Raw genomic sequence first — 13,893 nt, 5'->3', positions numbered from 1 at the left:
CCTGAAATAATCGATCGACTAAAGCTTGGCCGTGTGACAGGAATATCATTTGGTGGTTTTTCTCCATGTTTGTAAACCTCCTGTTGATATGTTGTAAAACAAATAATTCTGCTTCAAACCTCAAGGCGCGCTGCCTTAAAAAAAATCTTTGATCTCGTTACCACATCTGTCGAGATTATTCGAAACAGCTGGAAGGGAATGGCACAATTCTGGTGCAGCAGCTTCAGTGTGAATCAGCCCGTTTGAGTTCCAGCTGTGAATTCCTCTCATTCCTTAAACATTTTTGCGGGTGTCAATGTATAAGCAATTAAGCTGCAAATTCCATCAAATGAGATACATTTCTAAAACAAAATCTCTGGATTGATTATTGAATTTCAATGGTAAATTCACCGGAAGAACATCTAAACATTTGAATGAGGAGTGAGTAGGCCATTCAGCCCTACAAGCCTGTTCTGTCATGGCTGATGGGATTGGGACCTCAATTGTACTGACACAAGTGGTTTGGAATAGAGTGCTGGCAACAAGGCTTGGGATGACAAATTTGTTACCTCTGTCAGTGTGACAGCATACACCAGACATTTCATTGTTAAGGCCTCACTGTGGCTTTGGTGGAATACAATGCTTTTAAGCACAGACTATAGGACTTCAAATAAAATTACTATGACTCAGCCACCCTCTGGGTAGTTGTCTACCTCTGATCGCACCCACCAAACCTACATGCCTACCGCCTAGATTAACAAAGGGAGTCTGTTGCTTGGAACGCCGCCACCTCTGAGATCCCCTCCAAATCAGACTGTCTTAACGCGGGAACATATCATCATTCCTTCTTTGTCACTGGGTCAAAATCCTGGAACTCTCTCTGTCACAGCTCCATAGGAGCGCCTACACTCCAAAAACTGGCATCTTTCAAGAAAGGCGGCATGGAGGCTCGGTGGGACCCAGGTTTGATCCCAGCCTTGGGCGACCATCTACGTGGAGTTTGGACATTCTCTCCATGTCTGTGTGGGGTGCTCAGGTTTCCTTCTACAATCTAAAGTGTGCGGGTTAGATGGATTTGCTGTGCTAAGTTGCCCTGCCGTCTTAAGGGATGTGAATGTTAGGTGGATTAATTATGGGGGTAGAGTAGGGCAATGGGTGGGATGCTTTTTTGGAGGGTTGGTGCTGACTTGATGGGCTGATTGGCTTCTTTCTGCACTGTAGGGAATCCATGATCACTTCTTGAAGATTGTAAGGGATGGGCAATAAATGCTGGCCCAGCCTGGGACATCCATGTCCCATGAATGAATACAAAAAGAAAAATATACTGGAAAGGGAAGAAAAATCTCAGGAGAGTAATTTGAGTAAAAAAGCTGCTTCCTTCCAATGTCTACCTTGAATCACAGAATAACAACTGAGCCTCAGTGCTGCCCTAAACATGTATAATATGTAACGCTAATTAGAAAGCAGAGATATGGCATTTAGGTGATTTTTCCAAAAACAAAGACTGGTCCCCATAACAGAGTGGAGGGGAGGTGATGGTCTAGGTGGTATTATCACTAAAGTATTAATCCAGAGACCCAGCGAACAGAACATAGAACAGTACTAGCCCTTCGACCTTTGATGTTGTGCCGACCTTTTATCTAACTCTAAGATCGAACTAACCTATATACCCTTAAATTTACTGCCATCCATGTGCCTATCCAAGAGTCGCTTAAATGTACTTAATGTATCTGACTCTACTCCCACTGCTGGCAGTGCATTCCATGCACCTACCACTCTCTGTGTAAAGAATTGACGTCTGACATCTCCCCAAAACCTTCCTCCAATCACTTTAAAGTTATGCCGCTTTGGTTACAGCTGTTTCTGTCCTGGGAAAAAGTCTCTGACTGTCCACTCTATCCGTGCCTCTCATCATCTTGTACACCTCTATCAAGTCATCTCTCATCCTTCTTTGCTCCATTAAGAAAAGCCTGAGCTCCCTAAACCTTTCCTCATAAGACATGCCCTCCAATCCAGGCAGCATCCTGGTAAATTTCCTCTGTACCCTCTCTAAAGCAACTACATCCTTCCTATAACGAGGCGACCAGACCTGAACACAATATTCTAAGTGTGGTCTAATGTTCAGGGGACCTGTGTTTGAATCCTGCCATGGCAGATGGTGGAATCTGAATTCAATAAATATCTGGAACTAGGAGTCTAATGATGACCATGAATCCATTGTCAAGGGAAGAAAACCCTTTCTTTTAGGAAGGAAACTGCCATCCTTACCTGGTGTGACTCCAGATCCACAGCAATGTGGTTGACTCTTAAATGCTCCCTGGGCAATTAGGGGTGGGTAAGAAATGCTGGCCCAGTCAGTGGCACACGCATTCCATGAATGACCTTAGACAGTGATGCAACACATCATCATGGACCTTGGAATGTGCCAGTCTGCAACACTCGGTCAAGGTCAACTCCTTGTTCTGGAAAACCAAGAATACATATCTGAGAAATCCATATTTTTTGCTGGAGTTCAGGACCTTTCCTTCAACATTGTAGGTACTCCATTACTACACATATTGGTTTGGTTCAGCTGATAGTTCCTTGACCTCTGTGTCAACAACCTTGTCAGGATCAAATCCCTCTCAACAGAATTGAGTGAGCAATCAATGTCAGCGTTTTAGTGCAGCACTGAGCGAGTGTCACACTGTCAGAGGTATGCTGTGTTTTGCATGGGATGTCTTGCATGATGGATCAGTGGTTAGCACAGCTGCCTCACAGCACCAGGGACCTGGCTTTGATTCCAGCCTTGGGCGACTGTCTGTGTGGAGTTTGCATTTTCTCCCCTGTGGGTTTCCTCCCACAATCTAAAGGTGTGTGGGCTAGGCTGAATTGGCTGTGCTAAATTGCCTGATACTGTTCAGGGATGGGTAGGTCATTAGTCAGTGATAAATGTAAGGTAGGGGAATGGGTCTGGGTGGGTTACTCTTCAGAGGGTCAGTGTGGACTTGTTGGGCCGAAGAGCCTGTATCCACACTGTAGGGATTCTATGTCAAAACAAGATCCTGCCTGCCCTTTTGGGTGTAAATAAATCATCCCACTTGAGTGAACAGCAGCGGAGTTATGTCCTGATTGATGTCCTTCCCCAGACAACCACTATCTCATTTGTGATTTGTGGAAACTGACAATTTAGTTGCTCCACTTGTCCAGTTAACAATGGTGACTATCCTTTATAATAAATCAGTTGACTGTGCAGCACTTTGGAATGCCTTAAAAATGTGAAAGGCACTTGTGAATGTCAAATATTTTTCTTTGATTGCTCATCACTCTTTCAGAGTGCTAACTGCATAAATCTAATAACCCAAACAGCCTGCGTCTCCCGATCGAACTGTCCCATTCTAGCAAACCATGAGCTCCCTCTTAACTGAGTATATGACATTGGACCCTGGTGGCTCTTGAAACATGTGGGGAATCACTTATACACTTAACCCAGCCTTCCCTGTCAGCTCTTCCTTTTCATCATCCTGACAGACATAGCGTCGGGTGGAAAAGGACCATTAGGTAAAGAGGGTCAGGAGTCAGAGGGTTAAATTATAAAGCAGATTGCTGGATGGAAGCAGGCATCAACCTCATCTCCATTGAGCACTGCCAGAAAGCCAAGTTTTAAAAGGAAAAGTCACTATCAGACACATTGAGGATAGTGGCAACTTTTCTCTGAGAGTGTCTGCCTCCCCATTATAGTCACACTTCTCCTCACACTCGCCTCTTGAGTACAGGAAGACAGAACATCCCTCTCTAAAAATTCAACCCTCATCTTTTCAGAGTTTGATGGGAAGGAGTTTGGGGAAATAATGGGGGTTGGGTGTCTCTTCACAACACAACCCTGGACCACTGCCTGGTGCTGGGGCAGTCTGTCTATCATCAGTTGGGTCACTGGGCTGTGTAATTTATTCGGCAATTTGTATGGAGTTTCAGAGAGAGAGAGACACACACACACAGACAGAAAAAAGCAGCCTTCACTATTGTGTCACATCTGACATCCTACCAACCACCCCTCCCCAACAGCCTTGTTGGAATACTGAAGGGAGATTAAGTATTTTAGCAGGGTCGCTTTGAAAAAGTTGAAAAGCGCTTTTCTGTTCATTATATATTTTTTTTCACCGTGCAGCGTGCTTGCTCTCTCTCTCACACACACGCACGCATTTCACCCCTCCCTTTCCCCTGCTCCCGGCATCTCTGTGAGCCAGTGCTGCCTCACACACTGAGGAGAATGTAGCTATACCAGGGGACATATTCAGGCTGGGGAAAAGGAGGCTCCTGTCAGCGAGACACGGACCCAGGTAACACGGGGAAGAGGAGGGAGGGATTGGGGTAGGAGGAGGAAATCATTTTCAAAACAAAACCCTCCTCTGTACCTGTTCGGCTGCAAACATTCACCAGAGGGCTGGAACCTTTTAAAAACTAAATTAAAAGTGGATTCCAGGAACTGTTGCTTCTAGAATGGAGGGCAATGAATGTGTGCAGCGTAGAAACATAGGGGGGGACGCAGCAGGTTGGAATTGGTTCACTAAAGTGGAATGTATTTATTTATTTCCCACCCTCCCATTAGCTCTTTTTTTCTATTTAAAAGGGTGGGGACTCTGTGTAAACTTTCGGCTTTTTCTTCCCTGTGTTGCTGTTACCTGTGTGCCCGCTTTGGGAGTCTCACCGTTTGGAAAGGGCTCGGTCTAAAGCCGCTGTGTGATTCCTGCATTTCATTTTGTTGCTGGTTTATTTTCTCACTCTCTCTCTCTCTCTCTGCAGGGTTTGACTGAGAGGGTAGGGAGCAACTCCACGCTGGAGGCTTTGACCATGCCGACTCTGTCCAAGTGTCTCTTACTCCAATTGCTCATCGTGCAGGCGCTCGGAAGCCAGGGCAGAACCCTCAGTAACAAGCCCAGGCTGAAGCTGTCTTACAAGGGTGAGTGACTTTGTCCGGGATTGGAGGGAGGGGGGACCCGGTTCATTCCAGGGCGACACTCCGACCCTGTTTGTTTCTGCAGGTGAAACTCAATTGTTGTTCATCTCTATCCTCCAGTGATCTCTGAAACACTGCGAGAGGCAGCGAATCTCAGCCCTGACTTAATCCGCACCGAGCTGCGCTCCACCTGCATGCATCACAGCGCGGGGAGACGTGCATCGATATAGCGCCCTTTCACCACTTCAGGCTGTCCCAGGCAGTGTACGGTCGCTCTTTGGCGGCTAACCCGCATACCCACTCCCCCCCCAGCCCTAAGCGGCTGTGAGACCCACCACCCCATTAATCTGCAAGTCGGGACAACTGAAGTGAGACTCACTGGTCTGTAATTTCTAGGGTTGTCTCCACTACCCTTTTTGAACAAGGCAACCACATTTGCTATCCTCCTTGAAGATCAATACCAAAGGCTCGGCAATCTCTTCCCCTGCTTCCCAGAGGATCCTAGGATAGATCCCATCTGGCCCGGGGGACTTGTCTATTTTCACACTCTGCAGGATTTCTAATACCTCTTCCTTGTGAACCTCAATCTCTTCTAGTCTAGATACAAGTATCTCTGTATTTTCCTCGCCAACATTTTCATTTTCTATAGTGAACACTGTGTCGAAAAATATTTAGTTAGTGCTTCCCCTATCTCCTCTGACTCCACAACTTTCCACTATTGTCCTTGATTGGCCCTAATTTAACTCTCGTCACTCTTTTATTCCTGACATACCTATGGAAAGCCTTAGGGTTTACCCTAATCCTATCCGCCAACAACTTCTCATGTCCCCTCCTAGCTCTTCTGAGCTCTCTCTTTTTAGGTCTTTCCTGACTTACTTGTAACCCCCAGTTTCCCCTGCCTGGATGGACAGTGAGATCTCAGCATGGATGATCCCATCGAGAGTTGGCACAGGGAATCTAGTCTCTGCCCAGAAAACATGTGCATTGCTCCTGTGGTAGTGGGATATGGTCTCCAGGAGGGAACGGATCAGCTTTGAGTTAGCACAATCCGGGTTCCCTTTAACCTACTGGAAATGAAATTAAGTTCCTTTTACTTGGTCTCCCATGGTTCTGTTCTTCTAAACAGGCACCCGGAACCTATGCTGCATTTAGAAGATGGGAGTAGGCCATTCAGCCCTTAGAGTAATGGTGTTGGCACCCAACACCTGTTTCAGAGGGTGCCTTTAATATAGAGTTTGGCAGCCAGTGTGATTCCAGGGGCACTGAAATGTTGGAGCTGATGCCTGTGTGTATCAATGGGTGCAGGGAGTCCTGTTGCACAGCAGGTAGCATTCCTGCCTCTGATCTAGAAGCCCCAGATATGTGAAACTTGAAAGGGTTCAGAAAAGACTTTCAAGGATGTTGCCAGGGTTGGAGGATTTGAGCTACAGGGAGAGGCTGAACAGGCTGGGGCTGTTTTCCCTGGAGGGTGAGGGGTGACCTTATAGAGGTTTACAAAATCGTGAGGGGCATGGATAGGAGAAATAGCCAAAGTCTTTTTCCTGGGGTGGGGGAGTCCAGAACTAGAGGGCATAGGTTTAGGGTGAGAGGGGAAACATTTAAAAGGGACCTGAGGGGAAACATTTTCATATGGAAGGTGGTGTGTGTATGGAATGTGCTGCCAGAGGAAGTGGTGGAGGCTGGTACAATTACAACATTTAAAAGGCACCTGGATGGGTTTATGAGTAGGAAGAGTTTAGAGGGATATGGAGAAAGTGAGGATTGCAGATGCTGGAGACCAGAGTTGAAAAGTGTGGTGCTGGAAAAGCGCAGCAGGCTAGGCAGCATCTGAGGAGCAAGAGAATCGACGTTTCGGGCATAAGCCTTTCTTCAGGAATGAGGCTCATTTTTAAAGGGATATGGGCCAAGTGTTGGCAAGTGGGATTAGACCAATTTAGAATATTGGTCAGCATGGATGAGTTGGACCAAAGGATCTGTTTCTGTGCTGGATAGCTCCGTAACTCTATGACTTTATATAATTTCTACTTCAGGCTTTGATAACCATTGAAGGTGCAACTCTAACATGGGAAATAGGTTGAGCATCGATCCGGAAAGTTCTTTCAATACACGCCATTAGCATGCAGTAACAGTAGGAGAGACACCTGATTAGCATTGCTTCATATGGAGCACATGCCTCAAGCCACAAGGATCGACAGGTTGGTTGCAGGAAGGATGTTAGCCTTGGTGGAAAAGTTAGGGTCCAATACCAGGTACATAGACTGTTAGTAAGTGATAACGTATTTCGGACCGAGATAAAGAGGAATTGTTTCCATCAGAATCTTCGGAGTTTTTCACCCCAGAGGACTGTGGATGTTCAGTTGTTGATTTGATTTATTATTGTCACATGTCCCTAAGTAATGTGAAAAATGTTGAGTGTTCAAGACTGAACAGATTTCCAGATAGTAACAAGAATCAAAGAACATGATAATCATGTAGGAAAGCCGTGTTAAAATAGAAGATCAACAATGACCTACATGAATGGCACTTGAGGGCTGAATGGCCTGCTCCTGTGTCTGATATTTCTGTATCCATTGGCTTCAGGCTAGTGCCCTCTTCCAGAAAAAACAGTCGAGGGAAACACATGTCAATGTGTTGTCTCCTGTATCTCCATGTCCAAATGCGTGCAACTATGTCTTTTTAACCTAGTAAAAAAAACTGTTTTAATGGTTAGGCTGCTCACTGACTGATGGGCTTGTGTTGGTGAACTGATGGGGCAGGGAAATAATTGCATTTGTATTGCATCTCACAAATAACTATCCCAAAGCACGTTACAACTCCTAACATTCGTACCTGTGTTTTTGTTTTTGCTGCTGTTTACCTATTATTTACTTATCTACGCTACTTAACTCTGTGATTTGCATGTATTGCTTGCAAGACAAAACTTTTCACTGTGCCTTGGTACACGTGACAATCAATTCAATTCAACTAACAATGTTTTTTTTGAAGTGCAGTTAAGGTTAGAATGGCAGAAGCACCACAGTTAGTTCGCGAGGAGGAAGCTCCCGTGAATAATGATGACCATATTGTCTGTCCTTCTAGGGACCTTTTTACACTCCTCCTCAGCAAGCATGTATGTTCAACGTCTTACCTGAAAGACACCTTTTACTGGCACAGAGCTTCCCGCTGAGTATTGCACTGCCATCTCAATTTGGATTTTGAATTCCACTCCCTGGAGTGAAATTTGAATCCAGGATGTTCTGACTCAGTGTATTGCTGACTGAGTCATAGCTGACACTTTCTATACATATAACTTTAACTATATAGTCATGTGGCAGAATTGTCCAATGTGCCAATATGAGTTAGTACTGGCAGAGGTGGTCAGGTTAGGTCTGTTGTGCTTCGAAGGTTGAAAGAGTTAGTGTTCTAAGAGAGAGAGAGGTCAAGTGTAGGTGTTAAATACTGCTCAGGTTTGTTGGACAGGCCATCTGTTTGGGGTTGTGGGGTTTTGCTGGTTGTGTTGGATGTGTCTATGGCGTTCGCTGCTATAATCACTGTTTGAACTGTTTCTCTGAGTGAAGGAGTTCCTGAGTTTGACGCATTGGATTTCTATGAAATCCAGAGTTCCGGTGCAGAGCTCACATATCTGAAAAACAAGGAGGAGGAGATGAATAGGGAATTCGTGACAGCAAAGGGCTCCTGGGGTTCAGTGTCTCTGTGAGGAGCAAAAATGGGAAGAGAGTCAAAATAAATTCCTTTGGAAAACAGCAGGCAGAAATTTCCAGAGAGTGTTTGCACAATTCGGCTTTCCGGCATGTGTTGGAAAGAGGGAAGAAATGGTCATCTCAGGAAGCGTAATGTGAGATTGAAGAGACACAGCCCATGCCTTAATGATTAAAAGGGGAATGATTGTTTGCTGTGCTGCCCACATTTGGCATGGTTTTCCCCAAAGTCTGGGAACATGGGTTCACATACTTTCCAAACCTGAATCTCACTTTCCTGCCCTCTATCTATTGCAGCATTCTGCCCTGATTGCAGTGATTGAAAACAAGGTTCCTATGATAGCAAATTATATTTTTTATTGTGATCTTGATTGAGAGATGAATATTAGCTGGAATACTGGGGATGACACCCACTTCCTTCCCTGAGTTAGTCATGGGATCTCTCACCTCCACTTAATAGAGTGGGTTTAACATTGTAAGTCTAAGATTTCATCTGAAAGATGAAACCTTCAGCAAGTGCACCTTGAACAGCTATGGGTGACACAGTGGCTCAATGGTTAGCACTGCTGCCTCACAGCAGCAGGAACTCTCTGGTTTGATTCCAGCCTAGGGTGACTGACTATGTGGAATATTCACAGTCTTGCTGCATTTGCACGGATCACCCCTGGCTGCTACCGTTTCCTCCCACAGTCCAAACACATGCACGTTATGGGGGACTGGCCATGCTAAATTGCCCCGTGGTGTCCATGGATGTGCAGGCTAGGTGGGTTAGCCATGGGAAATACACAGTTACAGGGATTGGGTGGGATGCTCTTCAATGGGTTGGTGTGGAATCTATGGGCCTGCTTCCACACTGTAGGGATTCTTGACTATGATTCTATGGGGGAGGAGAAAGTGAGGACCTCAGATGCTGGAGATAAGAGTTAAAAACTGTGGGGCTGGAAAAGCACAGCCAGTCGGGCAGCATCCCAGGAGCAGGAGAATCGATGTTTTAGTCATAAGCTCTTCATCAGGAAAGAGGGAGTGGCCCAAGGGGGCTGAGAGATAAATGGGAGGGGGTTGAGGATGGGGAGGAGAGGTAGCTGGCTATTCATTAGGTAGATAAAGGTGGGTGGTGGTGGTGGGGGGGGGGGGAGGGGGAAAGGTGTTAGATCAGAGTGGAAGGTGGAGCGTATAGATGGAAAGGAAGATGGACAGGTCATGAGGGCAGTGCCGAGTTGGAAGGTTGGACCTGGGATAATATGGGGGTGGGGAAATGAGGAACCTGGTGAAATTGCTGTATGAACCCTAATGTGGGTCTTGAATGCATAAGTACAGCAAGTGATCAGGAGTGTTAATGGCATGTTATGATCCTTTCAAGGGGGATTGGGTTCAGAAAGGTTATGCTTCAGTAATACAGGGCATTGGTATTAAGTAGGATAGGAACCTACCTAAAGCAGAGATGAGGAAACATTTTCTTTCAACCGAGGGTTGCTAGTCTTTGGAATTCCCTTTCTCAAAAGGGTGGGGGCGCAGAATTGAAGGGCTGAGTGGCCACAGTTGTTCCTTGTGTGTATGACTTTCTGACTCCCTGACTGAGAGACATGCATGCTCCCCATTGAGGGACGCCTGGGGCTGATACCCTGCCTCTGAGCTCAGGTCTACCCGATCAGGCATGTTGCTTCAAACAAAAAGATCTGGGTCCTCTAGTTCATAGGATCATGTATCGCATTCCCCAGCACGGCTCCCTGTAATCTCTTTGGAGCCCCCAGCACCACACTGAATGTCAGTTTGTGAAATGGATTAACACAGGAGCAGGAGTTGACCACTCAGCCACTGGAGTCTGTATTTCTGTTCAATATGGTCACCACTGATGTTGGGTTTCAACCCTACTTTCCATTCTCGCTTCCTTGAGATACCAATCAGCTGCCTGTCCCGACCTTAAACATGCTCCAAGGATTGAGCATCGATAACCCTCTAGGGTAGGGAATTCCAAAGTGATGGGTAGCTGATCTGTCCCTGTGTAAATGCTCCTGATGAAGGGCTTTTGCCCGAAACATCGACTCTCCTGCTCCTCGGATGCTGCCTGACCTGCTGTGCTTTTCCAGCACCACACTCCCAACTCTGATCCCCATCACCTGCAGACCTCACTTTCGCCGGGTGTAAACCCACCCTGATGCCTCACTACGTGTGGGAAGTCCAGCGGTACAATCGAAAATCCGATTTGAATGTTGTTGCGTCAGCTCAGTTAGGGTTTTCGGGGCTTTATACACGCTCCAAGCCTGTGAAGTCTATAGCAGATACCTCAGCTCCAGTTACCGGATAGCTTTTGTCGTAAGCTATTCTAATAAAGCACGTAGTGTGTATGTAAACTCAGCACTCTCTGAATTTGGAGTTTGCACTGATCTCTCTTAAAGGGGCAGTACCATCTCTGGGATTAGATGTGGGAGCAATAAATATCTAAAATACCCTTTTTTTTACTTAGTTTGCCAACATTCCTTGCACTGTTGAGAAGCAGAGATCTTAACAATGCAGGATTTCATTGCGTCTCTGTCCACTGACAGGCATCTGCATTTTCAACATCTGCAGTAATTTGCTTTCATTTGAGATGTACCTGGGAGTTTCTAAATCTTTTCCCTCACGCCATGACAAAAGCAGTTGATTCTTTCAATCGCTGCTGTGTTATGATAAAGGCGTGTCCTCCAATGTTTGGTTTGGAGGATTTTGGTGTTTTACAATCTGCTCGTGGGCTGTATGGAAGTCGAATGCTGAGGTTTGGAGGGTCACAACAGAATGCCTCCCGGGCTGGGAGCAGGGTGTAGAGGGGAAGGAGCAGTCTTTTTCTCAAGCCGTCCCTGTGTTTTCTCCCGGGGAGGGGGAGGTTAGCTCGGGTGACAGCAGGGGGGGTCCTCCAGGTTTAAACTATAGAAGGATGCTCAGTTATCCCATTGGATCTGAGAGAGCTTTTTTTTTGCCAGCTCGCTAATCCCACTGCTTCCCTAGCCCCACCACATTCATGTCACAAAAAACAGAGACCTTTCGGCCCATCAAATCTACACCTATCCCACTTTCCAATATTTGGCCCTTGAATGTTAAGCTCTTCCAAAGTTGTTTTTAAAAAAAGGGTTACCCTGTCTCCCAGGCAGGGCATTCCAGACCCCCTCACCCCCCCCCCCCCCCCTCACGATCTGGGTGAAAAGGCTTTTCCTTTTGTTCCCTCTAATCTATTTGGTTTCAATTTAGAATTATGTCCCCCCTCCCCCTTATTAAACATTCAAGCAATAGGAGCAGCTGTATGAAACTAAAATTTGTACAACGTAATCTCCCTGCACCATGATCTATGTCACGACTGATAAAGTCAACCACAAAAGAATCACAGCAGACCAGAAAGATGACCTTGTCCGTGATGCCTGATCTGTGCACAGACAGGATTCCTGTATCGTTATTGAATTACACAAGAGGCCATTTAAGAGTACAGGGAAAGAAGAACAGGCGGAGGCTATTTGGCCCATCAGACTTTGTGTAGGCTCCCTGCAGTATGGAAGCTGGCCCTTTGGCCCAATGAGTCCACACCGACCCACCGAAGAGTGACCCCAGACCCATTCCCCTGCCCTATGTTTCCCTCTGAGTAATGCACCTAGCACTATGGGCAATTCAGCACGGACAGTTCACCTGACCTGCACACCTTTGGACTGTGGGAGGATACTGGAGCACTGGGAGAATGTGCGACGAGAATGTGAGTCTGCAGATGCTGGAGATCAGAGCTGAAAATGTGTTGCTGGAAAAGTGCAGCAGGTCAGGCAGCATCCAAGGAGCAGGAGATTCGACGTTTCGGGCATCAGGGCTTATCCCCGAAACGTCGAATCTCCTGTTCCTTGGATGCTGCCTGACCTGCTGTGCTTTTCCAGCAACACATTTTCAGCACTGGGAGAATGTGCCAACTCCACACAGACAGCCACCTGAGAGTGGAATCGAACCCGGGTCCCTGGCGTTAACCACTAAGCCACCATACCACCCCATCATTCAGTAAGATCGTGACTGATCCACCGCTTCATTTGTCTGAATTCCACAATCCTTGGCTCCTTTGTCAATCAAACTCTGCGGAGCTCACCCTTGAGTGTATTCAATGACCCAGTCTCTGTTGCTGTCTGTGGAAGAGAATTTCCAAAATCAGTGACTCTCTGGGAAGAAGTTACTGGAGAATCCACCCTTCCATCAGAAAATTGTCTTTGAGTGAGGTCATCTCCTATTCTGTTAAATCTATTTTTCTAATCGACTTTCTTGGAGATGTTATTACACACCTCTGGCGCAGATGGGACTTAAACAAAGGCTCCCTTGGTCCAGGGGTAGGGGCACTACCACTGTGCCACAAGGGGGTCTTCGCCTTCCATTCTAAACTCCAAATGGACATCAGCCCAACCTGCTCAATGTTTCCTCTGAAGCCACCCCCTTCTCCCCAGGAATCAGCAGAGAGAGCCTCCTCTGAGCAGCTTCCAAAGCTATTCGGCCAATTGATTCTGCATTCGCTCTTTCACCGAGCTGTCCAGTTAGATTAGATTAGATTCCCTACAGCTTGGAAACAGTCCCTACAGCGTGGAAACAGGCCCTTCAGCCCAACAAGTCCACACCGATCCTCCGCAGAGTAACCCACCCAGACCCATTTCCCTCTGAACACTACTGGAGCGTTCAGAAGAAACCCTTGCAGACGTTGGGGGAATGTGCAAACTCCATACAGGCAGTCACCCAAGGTTGGAATCAGAACGTGGGACCCCGGTGCTGTGAGGCAGCAGTGCTAACATATCTCTATCAGGTTGACTGCAGTTCCTTTTTTGAAGGTTACTCTCCGACCTGGATTTGTTACCTAAATAGACAGTGTGATTAAAAATCCGAAACACTCATTGGATTTAAAAAAACAGTTTATCCTCTTGCCAACCCCACTGATCGCCTTAAATCTGGTCCCTCTGGTTTTTGACTGGAGGAAAGCAACTATTGGATCCAGTCCCATCTGGGTGGGGACAGAATCAGTCAGGGTCTGGGCTCCTGATTATAGTTTGGTTGATGACACTCCCTCCCCTGTATAGGGAGTGAGCACAGAGATTGGCTGTTCCTGTGACTTTGAGCAACAAACTCCATTTCCTCCATCAAAGCTCGTTCGATGGACAGTATCCACTTGGGTGACTGACCAATACGTATAAATCAAAGCCTTCACGGAGAGGAAGAGTTGGGCAGTAGGTGGAGCCACAACAAGGCCCCCACCCCCCACCGAAGCCAACCTCCCTGCCCAGAAATAATGACACAGTT

At 46.6% G+C, this 13,893-nt stretch overlaps 1 protein-coding gene across 2 annotated transcripts in view; it reads left to right on the top strand.

Annotated features, from left to right (window-relative positions):
* The first annotated feature begins 4,209 nt into the window (after positions 1–4,209).
* sema3b (sema domain, immunoglobulin domain (Ig), short basic domain, secreted, (semaphorin) 3B) overlaps positions 4,210–13,893 on the top strand; it is a 186,717-nt gene continuing 177,033 nt past the window's right edge. Inside the window, exons 1-2 of one of the 2 annotated variants that reach the window (XM_060835365.1) lie at positions 4,210–4,298; positions 4,762–4,918. In XM_060835365.1, the coding sequence (XP_060691348.1) occupies positions 4,810–4,918 (109 nt within the window). In that variant the 5' untranslated portion in view covers positions 4,210–4,298; positions 4,762–4,809. Of the gene's footprint in view, positions 4,299–4,444; positions 4,511–4,761; positions 4,919–13,893 lie in introns of those variants that run through there. The other variant, XM_060835366.1, reaches the window with a different exon arrangement.

Source organism: Hemiscyllium ocellatum, chromosome 14 (assembly GCF_020745735.1).
Source record: "Hemiscyllium ocellatum isolate sHemOce1 chromosome 14, sHemOce1.pat.X.cur, whole genome shotgun sequence".
Classification (NCBI taxonomy): Eukaryota; Metazoa; Chordata; class Chondrichthyes; order Orectolobiformes; family Hemiscylliidae; genus Hemiscyllium; species Hemiscyllium ocellatum.
Note: the sequence above shows the minus strand (reverse complement) of the source record. Positions and strands in the feature narration are given on the sequence as shown.